Here is a 20,798-nt window from a genome sequence, read left to right as displayed (position 1 = left end):
TAGAGGATTACCATCCTGCCATGCTGTCACATATCCCTGCTACATATAATGCAAATATTATTTCCTCAACGTGATGAATTGTTCCTTTGTATGAGATTGTTCTCCAGTCTGGTGTCTGGCTAACATACCTGTGGTAGATATCTGTCTTTGCCACACTTGGCAGAATGGCCAGAACAATGTGTGCTAAGTTGGTTTAGATATAGTGAGGGAGTAGAGGATGATAGGCTGATAAGATCAACTATGAGATTTGAATTTGTGAGATAGGCCATGCAAAGAATGGACAAATAGTGTAAAGGAGGTCTTGTAGGGAAGAGGATTGACATAAATGAAAATTATTGTGCATGAAAGAAGTGAATGAAAGAGTAGTTGTGAACACGTGAGAAATGACATAGCTCTATCACTTCCAAGGGACGTATCACACATGAATAGTCTCATACAGGTGTTGGGCAAATAGATGTGCTAGGGAAGGGCATTTGCTATGAAGGAACCTTGTTTCAAACCTATTTGTGCCAGGTGGGAACAGGAGTATCTTCTCTTTGTCAGGAACCTAGAGCCTGAGAAAATAGTATGAATGTGGAAGATGTGTGCCTTGTCTTGGCTACCCTCCTTGGTCGGGAACAGCCATGTATTTTCTTATATTAATTTGCTTGGCTACCATACATAAAACTACTGGCTATGCATAAAGACAATAGGAGGAGAGATGAGTGCCATTACTATGATACATCATATATTAAGGGTAATGTCCTGCAAATGGTCTCTTTCTGCATTACAAATTATTATATATATACTCTTGATAAAAGAACAATGGCTAGTAATTTTCTGATTAATGATAGTAAGGAGATACCATATCATACATAATTGTTGAATGTTTCTTAGCAAATGGACTAATGAGGCTTATGAATACTGTAAAATTTAATATCAAATAGTGCTGTATTAAGCAGTGCTACTCAGAAGTTCTTTGTTGAATAATGTTGCTTATTATTCATTTATGAAGTTTCTTAGATTGAACCAAGAGGACTGAAAGGAGGCTCCACAATTGTATGGTGAGCTTGGGCCTAAGCACACCAAACGACCTGTAATCATACCAGCCTCGGAATCTGCATGCTATCAGTTGAAGTCTATTGTTGGGAGATACACAGGTCAGTACCTCAGAGGCTTGTAGCTTTGATTTATGTTACTGTTTTGTATTGTTTGCAGTTGGTTATGATCATGATGATTTTCCTTTGCCCCAGATCTCATATTCATGATAAAGGTCCCTTGCTATTCTATCCATTTGTTCCACACCTGGTATTTCTGTATTGTTCAGTTTTCTTCAGCGTTAGAAATTCCTCCCTCTCAAGTGTATGCATTTCATACCTTAACAATTCTTGTTGGGTTAATGTGTGAAAATCATAAAAGTTTCAAGTGTCTCAGATGTCATAACTTATCACTCATTTGGATATAGTGAGCCAGATCTTTGTTATATAATAGGTTAGGCTAGTTTGCCTATCAGAGGCTGATATACTATAATATGCTGATGACATACAATAGTGTTCATAATGTTATTCAAAGAAAACTGTTGCAATACAATGGGAAGTATGGAACACACTTTGCATATAGTGGGGATTCCATTCACTGTCTTATTAGATTTTCATCTTATCAATTCATCTCCTCTGACTGACTGTCCTCAGCCTCTTTCTCACCACCACAATGCTGCATCTTTTGCTATTTTTTACTGCTATTTTCATACCAACTATTCTGATCTTGCTATTTGCAAGCCTACCCTCCTCCCATGACCTTGCTGCACAAATACTTTCTCTCACCCTTATTATGTCCAGCTCTCTAATGTATGAGTTAACCAGTACTTTCAATGATTGATACCTTTCTCTGGTAAGCTCTGGAATTCCTTGCCTGCTTCTGTATTTTCACTTTTCTATAACCTGAACTCATTTAAGAGGGAGGTTTCAAAACATTTATCTCATTCCTTTGCCTCACTCTCGCACTTTCCTTTTATGTAAGAGGGGAAAGCTACCCAGAGAGTAAACAAAGAGCCCCACTCATTTGCCAGTCTTGTTGCAGAGAGTTAGCTGAAAGAAAGTTATGTCTTGAAACTTCTCTCTTGAATGAGGTCAAGTCATCGGAAGATGGAAGTACAGAAGCAGGGAGGGTGTTACAGAATTTGAGAAAAAGGTATGAAAGATTGAGAGTACTGGTCAACTCTTGCATTAGAGAGGTGGACAAAGTAGAGGTGAGAAGATGAAAGTCTTGTGCAGTGAGGTCGCAAGAAGAGGGGAAGCATGCAGTTAGCAAGATCTGAAGAGCAGTTGGCTGAAAAATAGCAGAAGATAGCAAGAGATGCAATATTCTTGAGGTAAGAAAGACATTGAAGACAGTCAGTTAGACAAGAGGAATTGATAAGATGAAAAGCTTTTGATTCCACACTATCTACTGAAATTGTGTGAGTGGAATATCCCCATACATGTGAAGTCCCACTTGAGCTGGCATCTGTCTTTTGTTTAGTCAGTTTTGTTGCCCTTGGGCAGACCTCCCTTCTTACAAAGGGGAAGAGAGAGAGAGAGAGAGAGAGAGAAAGTAAATAAATCAAATAAAAATAAAATAATAATAGAAAATAAAAATAAGATACAAGTCTTGATACGTGCTTTCAATCAATATTTACTCTAAAATTTTCATATACTACTGATTGAAGGATCAAACAAAAATAAAAATTTGGTTTCTTTATTAAAGTAGTACAGTTGCATCTCAGGTTGCAAATCTAATTCATTCTATAACACAGCACAAATCCTGAAACCACCTATCTCAAAGCAAATTTCCCCATTTAAAATGATGGAAATCCAATGAATCCATTTCACACCTAAAATATCAATATAAAAATTAATTAACATGGTATTTTATGCAAAATTAAAGAAATTTTCTAATAACTATAAATAATATACAGTAGTCCCTCACTATATCACAAAAAAAAGAAAAAAAGAAAAAAAAAAAGAAGCACTTATACTGTGTGGAAAACAAGGCTTGGGTGGTGTGTGTGTGTGTGTGTATGATTCATCATGCAGTGGTGGGAACCATGTGGGTTAATCACAGTATTGCTCATAACACAAGTGAATTTTCCAAGTATTTTGTTGTAATAACCCAATTTGCTCACAAGGCGAGATGCTTGTATCCCAAGGCACCACTGTACATTAAATTCATCTTAATAAAACTAAGATAAAAACTTACTTCAAAATACTTCATCTTTTAAATCATTACATAAATCTTGAAGTTTTGTGTCACAGCAACATCTTATTTTTAATGCCTCAGTTCTTTTGAAATATTTTGCTTTATAAAGCAGAATTCAACACCATCTTGATGCATTGCTGTGCTACACGACACACGAGGATTCAATACAAGAAGGTTTCATCCTTGAAGGAAAACTGCTCGATTGTGAGAGACTTGCACTAGTTCTTGCTTGTAAACCTGTAGTTTCTGCAGCAAATCTTCCCGCAGCTGCAAAGGTGATACAGTGGCATTAATTCATATTATACTATTTCCCTACTGAGTGATGCATGAAGCTTCCATTCAATGATGGTAGAAAATACCTGAGAAGGGAAAGCAAATGTAATCATCCATTCTTTACACACAACACACAAAGGATATGCCATGTGTTAGATAGACAGGGAATTGGCTAAACGGAATTTTTATGGTAGTAACAAACTCCCAAGTTGTAAAAGGCTATTACATCATCTGAAAATAAAAACTGTCTGGATTAAACTAGCAAGATGATTATGAATGAATTCAAGACATCACCGCAGCACTCACCTTCCTGTATTGATAGTTATGCTGAACCTCACTAAGCTCCAGCAGTAACTTGTCCAAGGCAGTGTAGGGCAGCCACACTGGGGGAGCAGCAGCATGCAATGCTGTGCTTAATCCAACCTGAAATTTTTAAATCAGTAAATACAGTGATATCCCAAAATTTCTGAGACCATGTTTCACAAACATCACAAATAATTGTTGATTCATTTCTAGTATTTGTGAAAGGAAGGGTTCTGGTTGTTGCCCCCATAGTGCACAATAATTTATCAGCATAGAAATTTTAAGTTCTCAAAAATAATCTTTACTGTTGTAAGATGAAAGATTGCATGGAAAAGTAAAGGAGAACCAAGTAGTTCATTACATACATGGGTTCAGGGGTGGTGGAGTAGTGAAGTTGCAAGCATTCTTGAACTAACATGTGGATAGTTGTGGTGATGAGTGAGCCAATAAGACAGATACAAGTTGTTGTGGTGGGGAGGAGGATAGCTAGATAAAACACTAAATGCAATACAGATTTACTTGTAATTCAGGTTCATCTATTTTTATCTGTACAGTATGCTGCACTATTTCCACATAGCCTAATGTAAAGTGAAAGTTTCTTGTACTGTATTGTTAAAAATCTTGCACTTATTGTAGTAAGGCAGACAGTATGGACTCACTTTTGAGTTGCCAAATATTATTTCAAGACATGAGTGAAATATAGGCTACCAAATTTAAAAACAGCCTTTACATCATATCATGTAAGTCACAATTTACAGGTTAAGTGATGCTAGCTGGACAAAAATTAGTTAATAGGCTTCCCAGCACACACCATTGAAGCATATTTATCAGTACAATCATGTGAACCTTTAAGAAAAAATATTCAAATTCCTACAGCCTGAGCTGTGGCTTGCAATTTATGGGTTATAGCAAAATTACTATTAAAAATTCCTAAAAGAAATGCATAGGATCTGTTGTCAATGTACAGACATAATGCAGCTTCAAATACCTCGGAAAGAAGTTCATAAGCATCTGGTTCAACCGAGATAATCAGCTGTAGGAAATAGGGGTGTTTTCATTATGGTGTAACAGAGATAAACCATTTCTGATATCAGGCCCTGATGCAGGACATCAGTTATGCTTGCATAACTAATTAATGATCCACATGCAGAAATTAACAGTGAAATTGTATCAACTGACCAATTCATCATCATAACACCTCAACTCACCTGTTGAGTGCCTTGTCCCAACACTCCATCAAGGTACTGCATGGCAAGTCGCACTGCATCCTCCAGGAGGCCGTGGCTCACGTAAAGACGAAGTAGTTCACCACAGTTGCGTGCCTGTTAACATGACAGATGATGGTCAACAGACTTTTCACTTTACTAAGTAACACTTCACATATCTGGTACAATGGTATTTCTATTTTTATATATTATGCACATTTAATACAAGTTAACAAAAGTGAGAGGCAAATAAGCCTATTCATTATATAAGGTGTATTGGTAGATCATACGTAAAACTTTTTTTTTTTTTTTTTTTTTTTCCATGTAGGAGGATACCAGCCAATGGGGAAAAAAGAGGATGGGACACTACAGTACCAGTTTTCATACAAGAGTAAAATGCCTTAATCAAAACCAGAGGATAAGAGTCTTGAAATCTCTCTCTTGTAAGATTTTTGGAAGGTGGAAATATAGAAGCTGTCAGGGAGTTCCAGAGTTTACCAAAGAGCTAAATGACAGAATGCTGAGCAACTTTTACAAAAGAGATTAACAAAACAGAAGTGAGAGAAAGAAGAAAGTTTTGTGCAGTGAGGCTACAGGAAGGGAGGCATGCAGTTAGCAAAGTCAAAAGACCAGTTGACATGAAAATAGCATTAGAAGATAGCAAGAGATGCAACACAATGGCAATGAGAATGAGGCTGAAGACAGACAGTCTATCAGAAGAGAGGAGTTAATAAGACAAAAAGCTTCTGATTACACCCTGTATAAAAGAGCTGTATGAGTAGAATTCCACATACATATGAAGCATACTTCATATAAGGCCCCTCCCTGTACTACAGTTTTAGCAGTTTGAGAGAGAAGAAGAAGAATCTAGCAGAGATGACTAGAATGCCTAATTTAATAGAAACTATTTTAGCTAAAGATGAGATTTGAAGTTTTCATTTTAGATTATAAGTAAAGGATAGACTAAGGATATTCAGTGTAGAAGAGGGAGACGGTTGAGTGTCACAAGAAAAGAGGATAGTTGCCTGGAAGGTTGTAGCAAGTTGATAGATAGAGGAATTGAGTTTTTCAGGCAATGGACAATACTACCTTTGCCGTGCACAAATCAGAAATTTTATAGAGATCAGAAGTCAGGTGTGTGTGTGTGTTCAAATGAACCATGGGGTATATGGCTAAGTCAGGCTTACTGTGCTGACATTGCCCCATGGGAGGTGAGAATCAGTACCACAGCTGTGTTGCATAGCAGCACATACTAAACACATACTGCATATGAATCCTACTGCAAATATTGCTTCAGTAAATAAAGAAACACGGGCATTCTGACCTTGTATGAGTTAACTAGCCATGCCGGTAATAATGTTGAGTACTGCAGGAGTGTGGAGGCAACAGCATAATGAAGCACTGACTGATTCCCTTTTTCTTCCTGCTCCATTAGTTGCTTTAGTGTCTTCCACCATACATCCTTATCACCACCCTCTCCTGCAAGATTCATAAACAATAGTTAATGTGTTTTTACTCTTAGAATTATTCTTGATAAATTCACCTGTTTTAGTCTTCCTATAATGAAGACTCCAAAGAGAGAAAAATATGAAGACAATTTGGAACTGTGAATTTACTAATAAGGCATTCAGGATAAGGTTGCCATATGTCTGGATTTTCTCAGACATGTCTGGAATTCACATGTCAAAATCTGCATCCAGAGGGGATTTTTTAAAATTCCTCAAATGTCAGGAATTTCAGATTCCATCAATAACTGTTTAAAAAAATGTCATATTACTATAGGTTGAAATGGTGGGAGAGAGGAAGGGGAAGGGTTTACCAGGTAGCAGCTGCTTTAGTCTGGTTTCACTCAAGAGTACCGTGTATTGGTCTTGTATGGAATCAATGCTTCCAGCATTCCCTTCATCGCATGCCTCACCTCATGCTGTGCGCCAATCTTTTCTCTTTAACCTGCCTTGATACAGGCGTCACACTGGATTGTTGATTTCTTGTTTGTGGCCTTGTGACCTTGTTACAGTAGCAAAGGTATATAAATTGAATTTTCTTCAATTAATTTACAGCTTTTTGCAATATCAGGTGTTGAATTTTTACAGTTAACATATGGCAACCCTAACTCAGGAGTATCTAATTTCAATCAGTTTATAAAATACTGATGACTGAAAACAGAAGCTTGACTTAAGTGATAAGCACTTATGAAAAAGATTAAATCAGAACCATAAACCTGTAAACATTACAGACCTGTTTCAATTAGACATTCCAACACACAAGTATTGAAAAAAGGAAACTTACTGCTGTTATCCTCCAGTGTGGGGGGCCGCACCAAGGGAGGGTGGAGGCAAGTGTGGGCCAGACCCTTCAGTACTGGGTCCACTGGCTGCTCAAACAACCTTGCAAGCCGCACAGCCTCACGGAACAGTTTGGCATGAGTCAAAAGGCTGATTGTGTCAGCAGAATTTAAAGGACCTCCTGAAAGTATGTAAAAAATAAAATTTGCTCTTTGAACAATTTTGAAATACATGAAATACATAGTATATTACTCAAAATTCATGCAGAAGAAGCAATACACATGAAAAACCTTACCAGAGAGAGGAACATCAGGCAATGTCTTAAGTAACAACAGGCGGGCATGGACCAATTCATACTCGCGCTGAATATGGGTGAGTTCCAAAACCTTGACTTGGGGGCGGCAGCGAGGCAGTGGAGGAGCCAAAGGTTCACCTTCACTACTTCTTTTGGGACTTACTCCCTCACCTGCAAACATCAAACACCAAGTAATATCCCACATTAACTGCATGGCTTGAATGTTTCTCCTAATTTTCAAAACTTTAATACAATAACAATTGTAAGTCTAACACAGACAAATGTGACTTTTATATATAGGTAATGTATGAAATGTGTTTGTCTTGTCTAGAAAAGTCAAACCTGATTAGTGCATGTGTATACATAAAGATAAAGATAGATAGACAAATAACTTAGATATACTTTGCAACCATCATGTGTTCCAATCTACTACTCAAACATCAATTTTATGTGAGAAGCACAGGATACTTTTCATGTTTGTGGCACTGAAACTGGGCAGACACTGCTGAACATATTTACCTTTACTTGATACAGTTGATGATTCTTCAGAAGGCTGATTGACCAGAGGCCTCACTATCCAAGCTTCTTGTTCAGGGATGTGCCTCAGACAGTTAAGGCATGCTAGGTAACACTTCCCCTGCTGTCTCACTCCCTTCTCCCCAACGCCTTCTACGTTGAGGCGCAACGCACACTCGTACATCACACTTGCCGCTGATCACAATTTTTTTTATTTAGAAATATACCTTTCTTTCCTGATGTCATTTGCAAGATATACAATATAACAAGCAAATTTCACAAGCAAAGAGGAAAAAATTAACTCTACGCTGTACTGCAGTAAACTTTCAGTATTCAATGATTGGTAAAAATACTTTCAGGCAAATCATTAACTGAACAAAAGTGTTCCACTAATCATAAAGTTGTTGATTTGACATGCAATACTTATGTATCTTGAAAGGGTGGTGCGCTATGAAAGACACCAACCTTTTTTATAGTTATGTTTAGATACATGGAAGGCATGAAGGATGTGGTAGTAATTGTTGAGGAGAATGTCTGCAGAGCGTGCCCGATTCTCCAGAATGGTGACCACTTCACCCTCCAGGCCTCCATACTGATAGCCCACCAGAGTGGCCAGGCATCTGTGGATCAGGCAATTGGTGCAAGTTCACTAACATGTATTTCAAAAATTATTGTAGTACTATTTTGCTTTTATTTTTTTCTACCACATATAATCACGTACAGTAAGTCCTCGTTTTACACTAGAAATGCGTTCCTCAAAAAGCTATTGTAAACCGAAATTAGTGTAAACCAAACCCGTTTTAACATGTATTAGATAGGAATACGTTCCAGCTCAGTATGAAAGTCAATCGAAAAAAATAAACAAACATCCATCTTAGCCTTCAAGGTTTCAATAATAGACAGGGCCTTTTCTGAAATGAGGCTCAACAAGAGTGGGGCATGCCGGCGTGTTTGGCTGTCTATCCAAATTTTAAGTAAACCCTCCATCTGATCCATAATGGGTTCCCGATGTTTTGTCAGCAATTTTACCTGCAGGCTTGAAGCATTAGCTGCTGCCTCCTTAACACTTGAAGCATTCCTCAAAACAGTAGCAACTGTGGTAAATTCAGGGAACAGCTTATAGCTGACGAGCCTTCCCCAAGTTCTTTTCTCTTGACTATATCAAGCTTCGTTTCCAACATTAAACTTTTCCTGGCTTGTTCACCCTTACCCACTTCTTCACCAAGATCCAAATTACGTTTCGGTAACATTTTGGACAGGAATTGGTCTTAAATGCAGAGAATAATGTAAGTAAATCACCGAGCACAGTCTCACTGTTATTTGTCGTGCTGGCGCGAAAGTGACTGGTTTGTTATTGGTCCGACTTGGTCGCATTGCAGCACCACAATCACAGGCGGTGGGAATTTCAAATATTGTAAGTGCGATTTTTTTTTATCGTAAATTGAAAAAATTATAGTAATTGTCAATTATCATATCTGCGAATTTATCGTATACTAAACTAGTGTAAGACGAGGACTTACTGTACAATAAACCCTGCATAAGTCAGACAGATTGGCAGGAAAGGCCAATTGGTCTGTATAATGCATTACGTAGGCAAATAGGTGCTACATACATGACTCAAGCACGCGCACACACACACACACACCGCGTAGTGTAGTGGTTAACATGCTCGACCCACAATCGAGAGGGCCGGGTTCAAGTCTCGGGAAGCGGCGAGGCAAATGGGCAAGCCTCTTACTGTGTGGCCCCTGTTCACCTAGCAGTAAATAGGTATGGGACGTAACTCGAGGAGTTGTGGCCTCGCTTTCCCGGTGTGTGGAGTGTGGTGTGGTCTCAGATCGGTCTATGAGCTCTGAGGTTGTTCCGTAATGGGGAAGACCGGCTGGGTGACCAGCAGGCAACCAAGGTGAATTACACACACACACACACACACACACACACACACACACACACACACACACACACACACACACACAGTCAGCTGTGTAAACACTGATGTTGGCATTGGTAATGGCATGGCACACATCTGTTTCACATCTCAAACAGGTTAGAACAACTCAAATGATTCAGATGATGTAAGACCTAGCAGAGGTATTTTGGTCAGTATTTAAGCAAAGTGGCTTAACATTACTCAATCAAAGGGCAAAAAATGCCCACCAGTTCACTCAGGGTACAATGTAAAAAAAAAAAAAAAAAAAAAAAAAAAAAAATCCTGAAAGTGTCCGACTTATCTGATATCTGGCTTATTTGGGTACAACTAAGTGGGGCTTACTGTGAGTAACTATATTCATCCAAGCAGAAAAAGTAGGGAGATGGACATTGCATCATTATCAACACTACTGGTCCCTTCCCCAGAGAGGGACTCCAAGACTGTACATTTATAACCATTTTCTTCATAATACGTATTGATTTCAAAATTAAGATGAACATAGTGTAAATCAGAATATATAATTATGGTGCATTTTGAAACTGTAGTCTTATTGAAACATGAAAGGACACATACAGCTACCCTTGCATGCAACCTAACAGGTAAACAACATAGGTGATTATTACCTGCGGTCATGGAGGGCCACCACCAGCTGGCGCAGACAGTTCCGGCGACGCTGGGGGTCAGGACAGGCCAACAGGGCAGTGAAAGCTTCATCATGATGGTGGAGGTCCAGTTCATGCTTAAACACCACAGAATATAGAGCAGCCAGAGCAGGCTCCTGGGGAGCTGCTACAGCCACTCCCTGCTGGGCTACATGTAGGGCCAAAGCTGGCTGTCCAGCCTGCTCCAGCAGACGTACCACCCTCAGACAATATGTGATGCGCAGCTGATCAGGAAGTGTGTCTGGAGCTCCGCCAGCCACTCGTACCCCAAGAAAGTCTTCTGTTAGTACCCCTTCCATGGCTCCAACCAAGAGCTGGGCTGCCTTCCCTGCCTCTCCCTGATTAAGCAAGGACACTCCAAGTAGAAACTTGCGAGAAAAGCTGTTCCATTCACACCATGGCTGAAGGAGGCGCACATACTGCTGCACTGCTGCATGCTGGCCAGCCCACACCATCCATTCTAGCAGAAGAAGGCAGCGACTGATGGGCCAGGCCAACTGTGCCAGTGTTATTGCCAAAGGCATGACCAATGTAGCCCAGCCTGGAGCAAGACACCACACCTGCTCCAAAGCCGGCCAGGCAAGAGCCCGTGCCTCATCCCCACCACTTCCCAGGAAGAACAGTTCAAGTACAGTAGCAGGGCGGGCTTGAGTGGGAAGGGAAGGACCGGAACCCAATGTGAGGACAGCCAACTGACGGCGAGCAGTCTCCAAGGTAGCCTGGGCAGGACGCTCAGCTGGAGCTGTAGCCAGATGCAGCAAGGCTAAGTAGGCCTGAGTGAGGAGTGCTGTCTTGGGCAGCAGAGTGGATCTAATTGTGGCAGATGCATCTACAGAAAGGCAAGACTGTGGCAACTGCAGAGCAGCTTGCTGTAATACCAGCAACTCTCGGCACAGCTGGAATCTCACATGGGCCACCTGTCCAACAACTGCACCCACAACAGCAGCTCCTGCCCGGCCTGCCAATAGTCCTGCCACTGCACCCCCAGGACATGCTCCATTATCTCCTTGAGCTAATGCATCTGGAAGTCCAAGGTCTAACTGCAAGGCATGAAGGTAGGCCCAGAGGGCAGAGGTGATGCCTGGGAGGCTGGTAAGATGACGGGTTAAAGCAGCTGAAAGGACTGGGTCATGGGCTAAAAGAGAAGAAGCAAGGGCTTCTGCAAGGCAGTCTGGAGGCTGCAGGTGGTACAGGTCAAGGGAAAAGGCAGCTGCCTGCTCTGGTGGTAGTGCCTGATGTAGCAGGCGTAAAGGACGTGCTAAGCTGACTAGGCCACTTGCAGTGTCCTCCCCTACAACAGAAGCCAGCATTCCTACTTGCAATTCTTCTAATGGCAGAAGTACCATCACCTCCACTACATCCACTGGTCTTACCCAGGACACAACTTGTTTCCGCACCACACCGACTCCTCCAACCACACCAACAGGCTTCTGGCCAACCTATTCGTGACACAAAGGATAAGACAGTGTTATCTAGGATTTCAGAAATTAAAACTAATGGTAAGAAAATACAATCTGTCATATGAGAAACTGAGAAACTAATCTGAAATAGTACATTCTTTAAATGACTATCCTACCTAATACAAGTATCTATCAAAAATAGCTCAATCATCAACAAATATCTTCACAATATTTAATTTCAAATCCTTGGGACTAGACTCTTCCGAGATTTTGGAATGACAGCTTAGGAGTTGGGAATGCTCTATGAATTAAAGCCTGAGCAAGTGGCTTTTACAGACTTTACCATAATACTATATTAACTTTTTAATTCACTTTCATAAATATAGTAAAAGACATCCATAGAGAAAATTGTTTGGTGAGATTTTTGGCCTTTGACATTTCAGATAAAAGGTTGTGAAACTGTTCTTGCAACAACAGATTTTGAAGATTTTTATAGAATTTCATGTTCTTGCATTTACGTCTTAGCCATAATTAAAGGAGGAGAAGCAGAATCATTCACCTGGTGGTACTGGAGGGTGTGTGAGTAGAAGGTGGCCCAGACTTCATGGGTCACCTGCATCACCTCTTCCTCAGAGAGTGCTGAAGTAACTCTTGCCTCCACCTCATCCCGCAAGGCTGCCTCAACCTCCTCTTGTAGTCTTGCCATTCCACGGTCTCCTAGACTGGCCAGGTCAATACTTCGTCTGTAGATCTAAAAGAGAAGAGAACATAGCAAAATTAGCAATCAGAGAAAATTATCCATACAGTTCTGGTATCTGAGAAATCTGCAGAGGAAGAGGATGACATAGTATTAAAGATGTACACAGAAAGTACACACCTGTAGATAATGATACACTGTACAAAAGCAATCCACTATCTGTGACAGAAGGAATCTAGCTTACCCCCAATGCCTTGCGTAGAGTATGAGCTGAAAAACGATTTGGCACAAAAAGTTCACGAAGATACACCTCCCGCAGGTCCAAGAAGGGATCAGTGATGGGTACCTCTTTCTCTGGCATGGGCTCCAGGACCACAGAGCACAAGCCTGGAGGCTCCTGCTGGCCATCCTCCCCACCCTCTACTGCAGCATACAGCAGCTGAAAAGCATCAACAATGTCCTCCTTAAAGTTCATTACCTCAAAAATTAAGTTTCAATTATTTTTCATTGCAGATAGCAATGCCTCAAAACTCCTTGGTGAGGAAAGCAATTGTACTTGGTTAAATATGGTTGGAAAGAGAGAGAGAGAGAGAGAGAGAGAGAGAGAGAGAGAGAGAGAGAGAGAGAGAGAGAGAGAGAGAGAGAGAGGTGAGGTAACTCTTCTCAATATTCTTACAAGATATGAGATAAGTAAAGGAATTAGAGGGACTCACCTGTGTCTCGTTGGAGGAGTCTGTCCACAATGTCCACAGATAGTCTGATGTGAGGCTCATGTCAACCAGATCATACTGCAGATCCAAGAAAGGAAATGATAAATCTCAACATTAAATAAACTTATGAGCTAAATGTGTAAGTTTTGTGTAGTTTGCTCATCCCACTGACCAGTTGATTAATAAAACTGATGTTTTAACTTCTTGTCTAGCAAATTGCACCTAAAGGAAAATCAACTGTTTATTGCCAGCTTAAAATACTGCAGAATCCAAGCCTAGAATGAATGAACTATAACACATATCCAAGTAATCTGTCTGCACAATTAACTTTTGAGAAGAAATACTACTGGATGACTTCACTTTTAATCACTGGTCTTTTTTTTTATTAAATAATTATATTTTTCATGCATTAAATTTTTTTTCAAATATTTTCACATTTCCATTCCTGTCTACAACTTGATGATTAATTCACATTTTTCTTCAATCTCTTATCTTATATCAGCTGAGGTTCAACAAGGTATTTACAAAACACTATCTGCAACACTGGGAGAACACTGACCTGCGGTGGGTAGAGTGTTTTGAGGTGGGTGAGGGAGAGCTGTCCCTGCACCATGCTGGGCCGATACAGCAGCAGCAAGTGCTTCTCACTGAAGGTGAGGAATACTGCCACCAGAGAGTTTTCCCCCTCTCCTGTCTTTCTCACTTGGTGACGCTGGGCTGCCTCATACAAAGAGAGTGGTCACATTGTATGAAGCACATTAGACTAGCATTTTACTAGCAAGAAGAAGAAGAAGAAGAAGAAGAAAAAAAAAAAATAAATAAATAAATAAATAAATAAATCAAGTAAGGTAAGATCGCACCCTACTAAGATCTCAAAACAGCACAAGCCAGAGACCTACAACATGATACATCAAGCAAGTGTGTCATAACTTATTTGAATCTAATGCCTTTCTTATGTCACAATGGCCACAAGTGCACAAGTGATCCAAAGAGTGTTTGCTCACCTCCAGGTGACAGTCTGCTCCCAGCCTCAGCAGTGTTCTCCAGGGCATCATGATGCAGCACACACTGGAGGCGAGAGCAGCACCAAGCCCTTACCCTTGCATCCCGACACACCCCTACAGCCACCACTTCCCCAGCAGCCACCTCTCCCACCACTACACTGCTCACAGTCTCACAGCCTTCCACTCCTCCCCTGTAAAACAAACACTACAGCTTAATAATGGAAAAAAACGGCAGTGGTGGTGATGGTGGCAGCAGTATTGGAGATAATTTAAGCCAATTCATGACCAACTCCAATTCACTCATTAAACTTTACTTTACTCTATCATTATGTTCACATATACGTGAATGTAACCTCTAGAGGCTCAGAATGTGAAATTGTTCATCTATCATTGTTGTATATTTGTTAAAAGTTCTTTTAATTTATTAACCAAGTATAATCCCATGAACAAAAACAATTTTAGATCTGGAATTTGAAAAGAATGTCCATTACAGGAAGTGAACATTATAGTTTGGAAGCCTCTCCTTATTTTCAAGAGGTAACTGTAGAATTCATTGGTGGATGAGAACAATGACGCAGTACACACCTGAACATGCCTGGGATGAAGCCGGTAAAGAACCTGTTGACGATGGAGGTGTTCTTGATGGTATGTGTAGTGATGCCAAGGGGAGGGTCCACCATTCTGACCACAGTGAGGGTACCCGCTGCCTGGCCCAGCACAAACACTGCCATGCCCTCACTAACCACGAAATGAGTCCCAGCAGTGTGTGGTAAGCCTTCCCCTGTTATCAACACATACTTAGTACTGCCATCCTCTGAGGCTAATCAATGCACACCATATATCAATGGTCTCTATAAAATGGCTGTGTGAAATAAAGCAACACACCTGTAGTGCTGCTGTTGAGGATGTGAAGGTGATGGTTGTCCTTCAGAGACTGGAAAGTCAAGTCACTCAGAATGGACTGGGGACGACCTTTGTTTCCCTGGAAAGACAATGCAAGACTTCATTATTAGTATTATGCCAGTGATGCATAAAATATTTTAAATTGAGAGAGAGAGAGAGAGAGAGAGAGAGAGAGAGAGAGAGAGAGAGAGAGAGAGAGAGAGAGAGGAGAGGAGAGGAGAGAGAGAGAGAGAGAGAGAGAGAGAGAGAGAGAGAGAGAGATGGGGAAGAAGGAACTCCTGCTTCTCTCTGACAATTTCACAAACTCCTAACTAGGGACTCACACTTGGCTCAAAAAAGTTTCGATAATCCAAAACTGTCAACAAACAGAAGGAACAATAAAGCCCAGCAAATAAGCTCCACCACACTGCAAACAATGTGACATACATTTCACATAATGTGATGCTGATGGCATTAGCTAATTCTGAATTTGTTGTGGTCTAGCGGGACACTCACCTGCTGAAAGGCCTGGGGGTGAGGCAGACAGAACCTGTGCACAGATGACACAGTAGCTAGCAGGATGAACACATGCTGCTGCGTCTCATGCACACTCAGTCCCTCCAAGACAGGTGTGTCAGCAAACCTGGGTAAACAATTAAAAGATTAAGGAAAAGTAAATACCACACAATTTCCCCTAACAAATGTATCCTCCAAGTTGAACTCTTCTTAATTTTTATAAGCTCTCTTATTTCATTGATAAATTGATTTTCATTAATAACCATAATGTGTGGCATGTGAGATACAGCATTACAGAAAACATACTCTGGTTTTGAAGCTTCAAGAACACAACACTTAACAGATGTCAACGTACTACTGTAATCATCATTTAAACATAAGTATGCATTCATTCCCCCTCACATACAAAATTTATTGTAATATAATGAATGTATTAAACATACACATTATGGACACAAATTTGGCTCCAATTAGTACATATTCCTTATATAAAGTGTCTGATTAATGAGGAGGAGGATGAGGAGCCCTTTTTGTTGGTTTCCCAAAAATCTCCCCGCCTCCATACCACTCTCCTAATTGTGCACATTTCTCACTTCTGGTTTGTTTCTATGTGGGAAGTAATCCACGAAGGGGTTATATATCTGTGATGATGTTCATAAAACCAAAAGAGTTTAGAATAGGTATAATAAAAAAAGAGAAGGGAAGACGAAGAGCACAAGAAGTCGTTGTTTACATCTTGGTCAGAATGGCCCATTGTTATTGTCAACCTCCTGTCCTAACCCACACAGCCAACTTGGTGCTATCAGTCCTCTAGCAGAAACAATGAGTAGTTACAGAAGGAGTAAGGGAGCAGTGAGTAGCCATGGCATGCCAGACAGACAGGGATGAGAGATGGGGTGATGACAAGCCTTCTTCTTTCCCTAAGGTCTGTCAAGTGGTCATAACGTCAATGCGGACATTACAGCAGCAAGAAAAAATAGGAGAGAGAGTGTAGGATGACAGCTGCCACCTCCCTTTCCAGGATAACACAAGAGGATGCATCACAGCATCCAAGGCATTCTCTCTACCCACAACCATTCACTGGCCCATGGCTAAGTACTCCCAGATTTCCCTGGTCTCCATTTAGGTTAGGATACATTAGCTTCCCTCCCTCCTGGTCACTACCCAGAGCAGGGAGTTAGGTAGGGTTATCCCTCCTCAGTTGGGGTTTCTTATCTAACAATAATTGATTTGCATTTTATTTACTTTATTTCTTTTTGTAAGACAAACTCATCACTCTTTTCCCCATACCTTGGCAGTGGAACTCCTGATTTGGTTGTCTAATTTTTGTTAAAGCCACTGGTCATTATTTATGTATCATTTGGCAGTTCCTAATATGAGACTGAGTCAGCCAGCACACAAGTTTAAAAAATATTCTTCATATCAAGTACTTTTAAAATTTCCAACAATCCACTTTGGTTGCCCACCTTATCTTATATAGACATAAATTTGTTATCTAATTCAAGTTTGAAAAGGAAGTCTCTCTTCCTTTTGCCATTTCTCGTGAGTGAGAGTTTGATGTTACATATCAGTCTGCTCCAATTGTTTGACCCTTGCATCTTCCTGTGACTCCCATCCCTACCAGTTCTGATACAGCTTCTAAAAAGTCTGCAGGTTGTTTATTTCATTACCTGAGTTGCACATGGTTGTTGGTGAAGTCCTGGTCCAGACTCTCCTCCCACAGCTCCACCAGGTCATGGCAAACCCGCCTGCTTCCACATCCATGCCACACCACCAGGCAGTCACCACAACAACAGAAATTTCCTTTTAATTTTGTGTTCAAAAGAAATTAAAGTAATTTCAATATCCATAACACAATGTAATTTGTAGAACAGAGCAATTACTGAGACATCATTTATGTTTTAATGAATTTGTAACAAACTTATTGAAAATATACAATTCAGCTATACACTAATTTGAAGTGAACATTTCTAGAGCTGAGGGTCTAATATTACTGAAGCTTTTTAAACTATGTGCAGTAACTAGTGTGGAGGTTACAAGAAATGGAACAGTGCAACACAGACCAGAAGAGATATCTGTTGCGGGTGGAGGGACACACAGGGCTGAACGCGTAACCTCCTCCATACTCAGGTACCTTGATGTCCTGAAGTGTGCTCTGAGCAGCACCTGCAACACAAACACATCACATACATACACACATGTACAATTCCCCTCATTTGTGGTTTTGACAGTAATTCTGATTATCCCACCTGGATCAAAAGTGAAATTGTACTTACATTTATTAAGTTAATTCACTAAATCATTTTCTTTCTTTTGATTTCATGTTGAAAAAAACATAATAATAAAAAAACTTCTATCAAAGGAAATAATTATAGATGAAAACATTTTCCTTAGAAAGGCAAACCAAAATACTAATAACTACCTTACTAGACTAAACTTAACCCTATCCATTTTATCCTAACAGAAAACTGTGCCTAACTCAACAGTTCCCAATCTGGGGAGACCGGGCAAGAATTTAGTGGAACCATGGCGAACTGTTGCAAACTATACATTTCTAATTCATTTTGGAAATTTGAATAAATAATTGCATCACTCTGTCCTGGGTGAAGAAAAATTCTTCTTTAAATTTAGCAATCTGGTAAAAAAAGAAAAAAAAAACTTAGTCCCAATATTGTTCCATATGCATGTGCACGTGAGAATGTGTGCAAAATTGTAATTGTTTGCACAATGTAGGGAAGGGATTTGGGAAATAAATGAAAGGGAGCCACACGATTGTTAAGAATTCATGACGGGGAATGGAGACAAAAAGGTTGAGAATCACTGGCCTAACCTGACGGAGGCAGCTATGCCTTGACCCACTCAAACGGTGTGAGGAGGGAGTTTTCTTGGCATTCACCCTGCTGAGTTGCTAGGCCCAAACGTTTAAACGGCTTTGACCCTCACACCACCACACAGGTCCCTGACGTACATACCTGTGTCAATGGTGATGTTCCTCCAGTGCAGCAGCGCAGACTGGTCGGGCAGCACCTCACGCAGGCCAAGCTGCCCACCCATGTCTTCCACCGTTGGATTACTGCTTCCTTGGGCAAAAGTTAGACCAATGTCTCCACATTACTTCGCGAGAAAACAAGATCCCTTAATAGCTTTCTATTAGCAAGAAATACAAGGAGTGGGGAGTAACTACAATACCAGCGCGGCGCGGCGACACGCTCTGTGGTGTGCAGTGTGAGGTGTGTTGACACAAACAAACATTTGGCGGCGCGGCAGTGATACGCTGCAGCACAGTGACACACTCCACCACACCTCTCACCTCAAAGCAACTGAATCCATTGATGAATATTGCTTTGTGCAGACTATGATTTCGTAGATACTCTCAATAACATATATTAAGAATTTAGTTATCGCGTTAATAACGAAATATGGTGATCTTGATCTCAAATGATTCAAAAATTCTCCCCACTCCCAAGTCCGTCTTTATTGCGGCACCTTCTAATAAAGAATAAAGATAATAATAATAATACAAACTCTCGTAGAAAATCTATACAATTCTCTTTTTTGCAGAAGGTATATGCCTACATAATTCTTTCCCAAGCCTATACAATTATCTATAAATTATTCCCTATGGTGGGTAAATAAACCTGTCAAACTATAGGTAGGTATAGGCAAGATGTATTAGACTAATACATCTAATACATCTTGGGTCTAGGTTAGGTACTGTGGTGTCTTGCCATAAGATTTATTTGCGTTATAAGAGACCGTAAGTTTGTGTATAAAACGGTAATTAAAGCATAAAAAAAAACTTTGTCATTCAATATTAATTTGTTTCAAAACAAATGCATATTGAAAATACATTATACCTAAACACATGACACATTATGAACACCACATAGTGAAAAGGTTCTTGTACCTAAACTAAACAGTAGTACAGTACTGTTTTTCATGATGTGGTGCTCATACTAGCTGTGTCATGTGTTTACGTATTTCAAATGTAAAGCACACACACACACACACACACACTGATACCCAGGTCCTGTAAAATTACAACTAGGTGAATACACACACACACACACAGTAGCTCAGTGGTTGGAGCGCTGGCTTCACAAGCCAGAGGACCGGGGTTCAATTCCCCGGCTGGGTGGAGATATTTGGGTGTGTCTCCTTTCACGTGTAGCCCCTGTTCACCTAGCAGTGAGTAGGTACGGGATGTAAATCGAGTTGTGACCTTGTTGTCCCGGTGTGTGGTGTGTGCCTGGTCTCAGGCCTATCCGAAGATCGGAAATAATGAGCTCTGAGCTCGTTCCGTAGGGTAACGTCTGGCTGTCTCGTCAGAGACTGCAGCAGATCAAACAGTGAAACACACACACACAAAATAATAATAATAATAATAAAATGAATAAATAAATAAAAAAAAATGTGGAGAAAAAGACGTAAGATTTTCAACTCAGTGAACTTACGGCGTAAGATTTGAAAATCATGAAAATTATGTAAAACTTAAGCAGAAAGCATAAAACTTGACAGGTATGTCTACATAATTCTTTCTCATTTGTATATAATTCTCTTTCCTAGATCTATGTAATTCTTTCGGTAGTTACATTTTGCAAAAGCCATAAGGTCTACATATATTATCTTTTGCAGAACTAAATTTTTCTTAGCAAGTCTATACAATTCTCTTTCCCTCTGTATACTTCTCTCGCAAATCCACCCTGTGACTTGTGAGCTTCTTGGGGATGGCTGCAGCTATGTTCCAGCTGAGTGTTTCTTTGCTTCACTCTACCACACAATCTTTCCTTAAGATTTTCACTAGCATATATTTTTATTTGTCTTGTTTCCATCATAACTTCATTTTTTCTTTCAATGCAATCACATACTTCTACAAAAATATATAGGATGTTCACACCTAAAAA

General features: G+C 40.2%; 1 protein-coding gene across 1 annotated transcript; it reads right to left on the bottom strand.

Annotated features, from left to right (window-relative positions):
* Positions 1–2,701: 2,701 nt before the first annotated feature.
* Positions 2,702–19,287, bottom strand: LOC123511510 (nuclear pore complex protein Nup160-like). The gene is made up of 20 exons (XM_045267469.1): positions 18,867–19,287; positions 17,958–18,060; positions 17,565–17,642; positions 15,895–16,021; positions 15,382–15,478; positions 15,082–15,277; positions 14,497–14,687; positions 14,052–14,209; positions 13,496–13,570; positions 13,027–13,221; positions 12,645–12,836; positions 10,647–12,124; positions 8,559–8,713; positions 8,097–8,288; positions 7,578–7,748; positions 7,287–7,463; positions 6,322–6,476; positions 5,001–5,114; positions 3,796–3,912; positions 2,702–3,483 (listed from the first exon to the last, which is right to left on the bottom strand). Exons 1-20 carry the CDS (start codon positions 18,946–18,948, stop codon positions 3,394–3,396), a joined length of 4,143 nt encoding a protein of 1,380 aa, XP_045123404.1. The 5' UTR covers positions 18,949–19,287; the 3' UTR covers positions 2,702–3,393.
* Between the last annotated feature and the right edge of the window lie 1,511 nt (positions 19,288–20,798).

The sequence above is a fragment of the Portunus trituberculatus genome, chromosome 31 (assembly GCF_017591435.1).
Source record: "Portunus trituberculatus isolate SZX2019 chromosome 31, ASM1759143v1, whole genome shotgun sequence".
In the NCBI taxonomy this organism is placed as follows: Eukaryota; Metazoa; Arthropoda; class Malacostraca; order Decapoda; family Portunidae; genus Portunus; species Portunus trituberculatus.
Note: the sequence above shows the minus strand (reverse complement) of the source record. Positions and strands in the feature narration are given on the sequence as shown.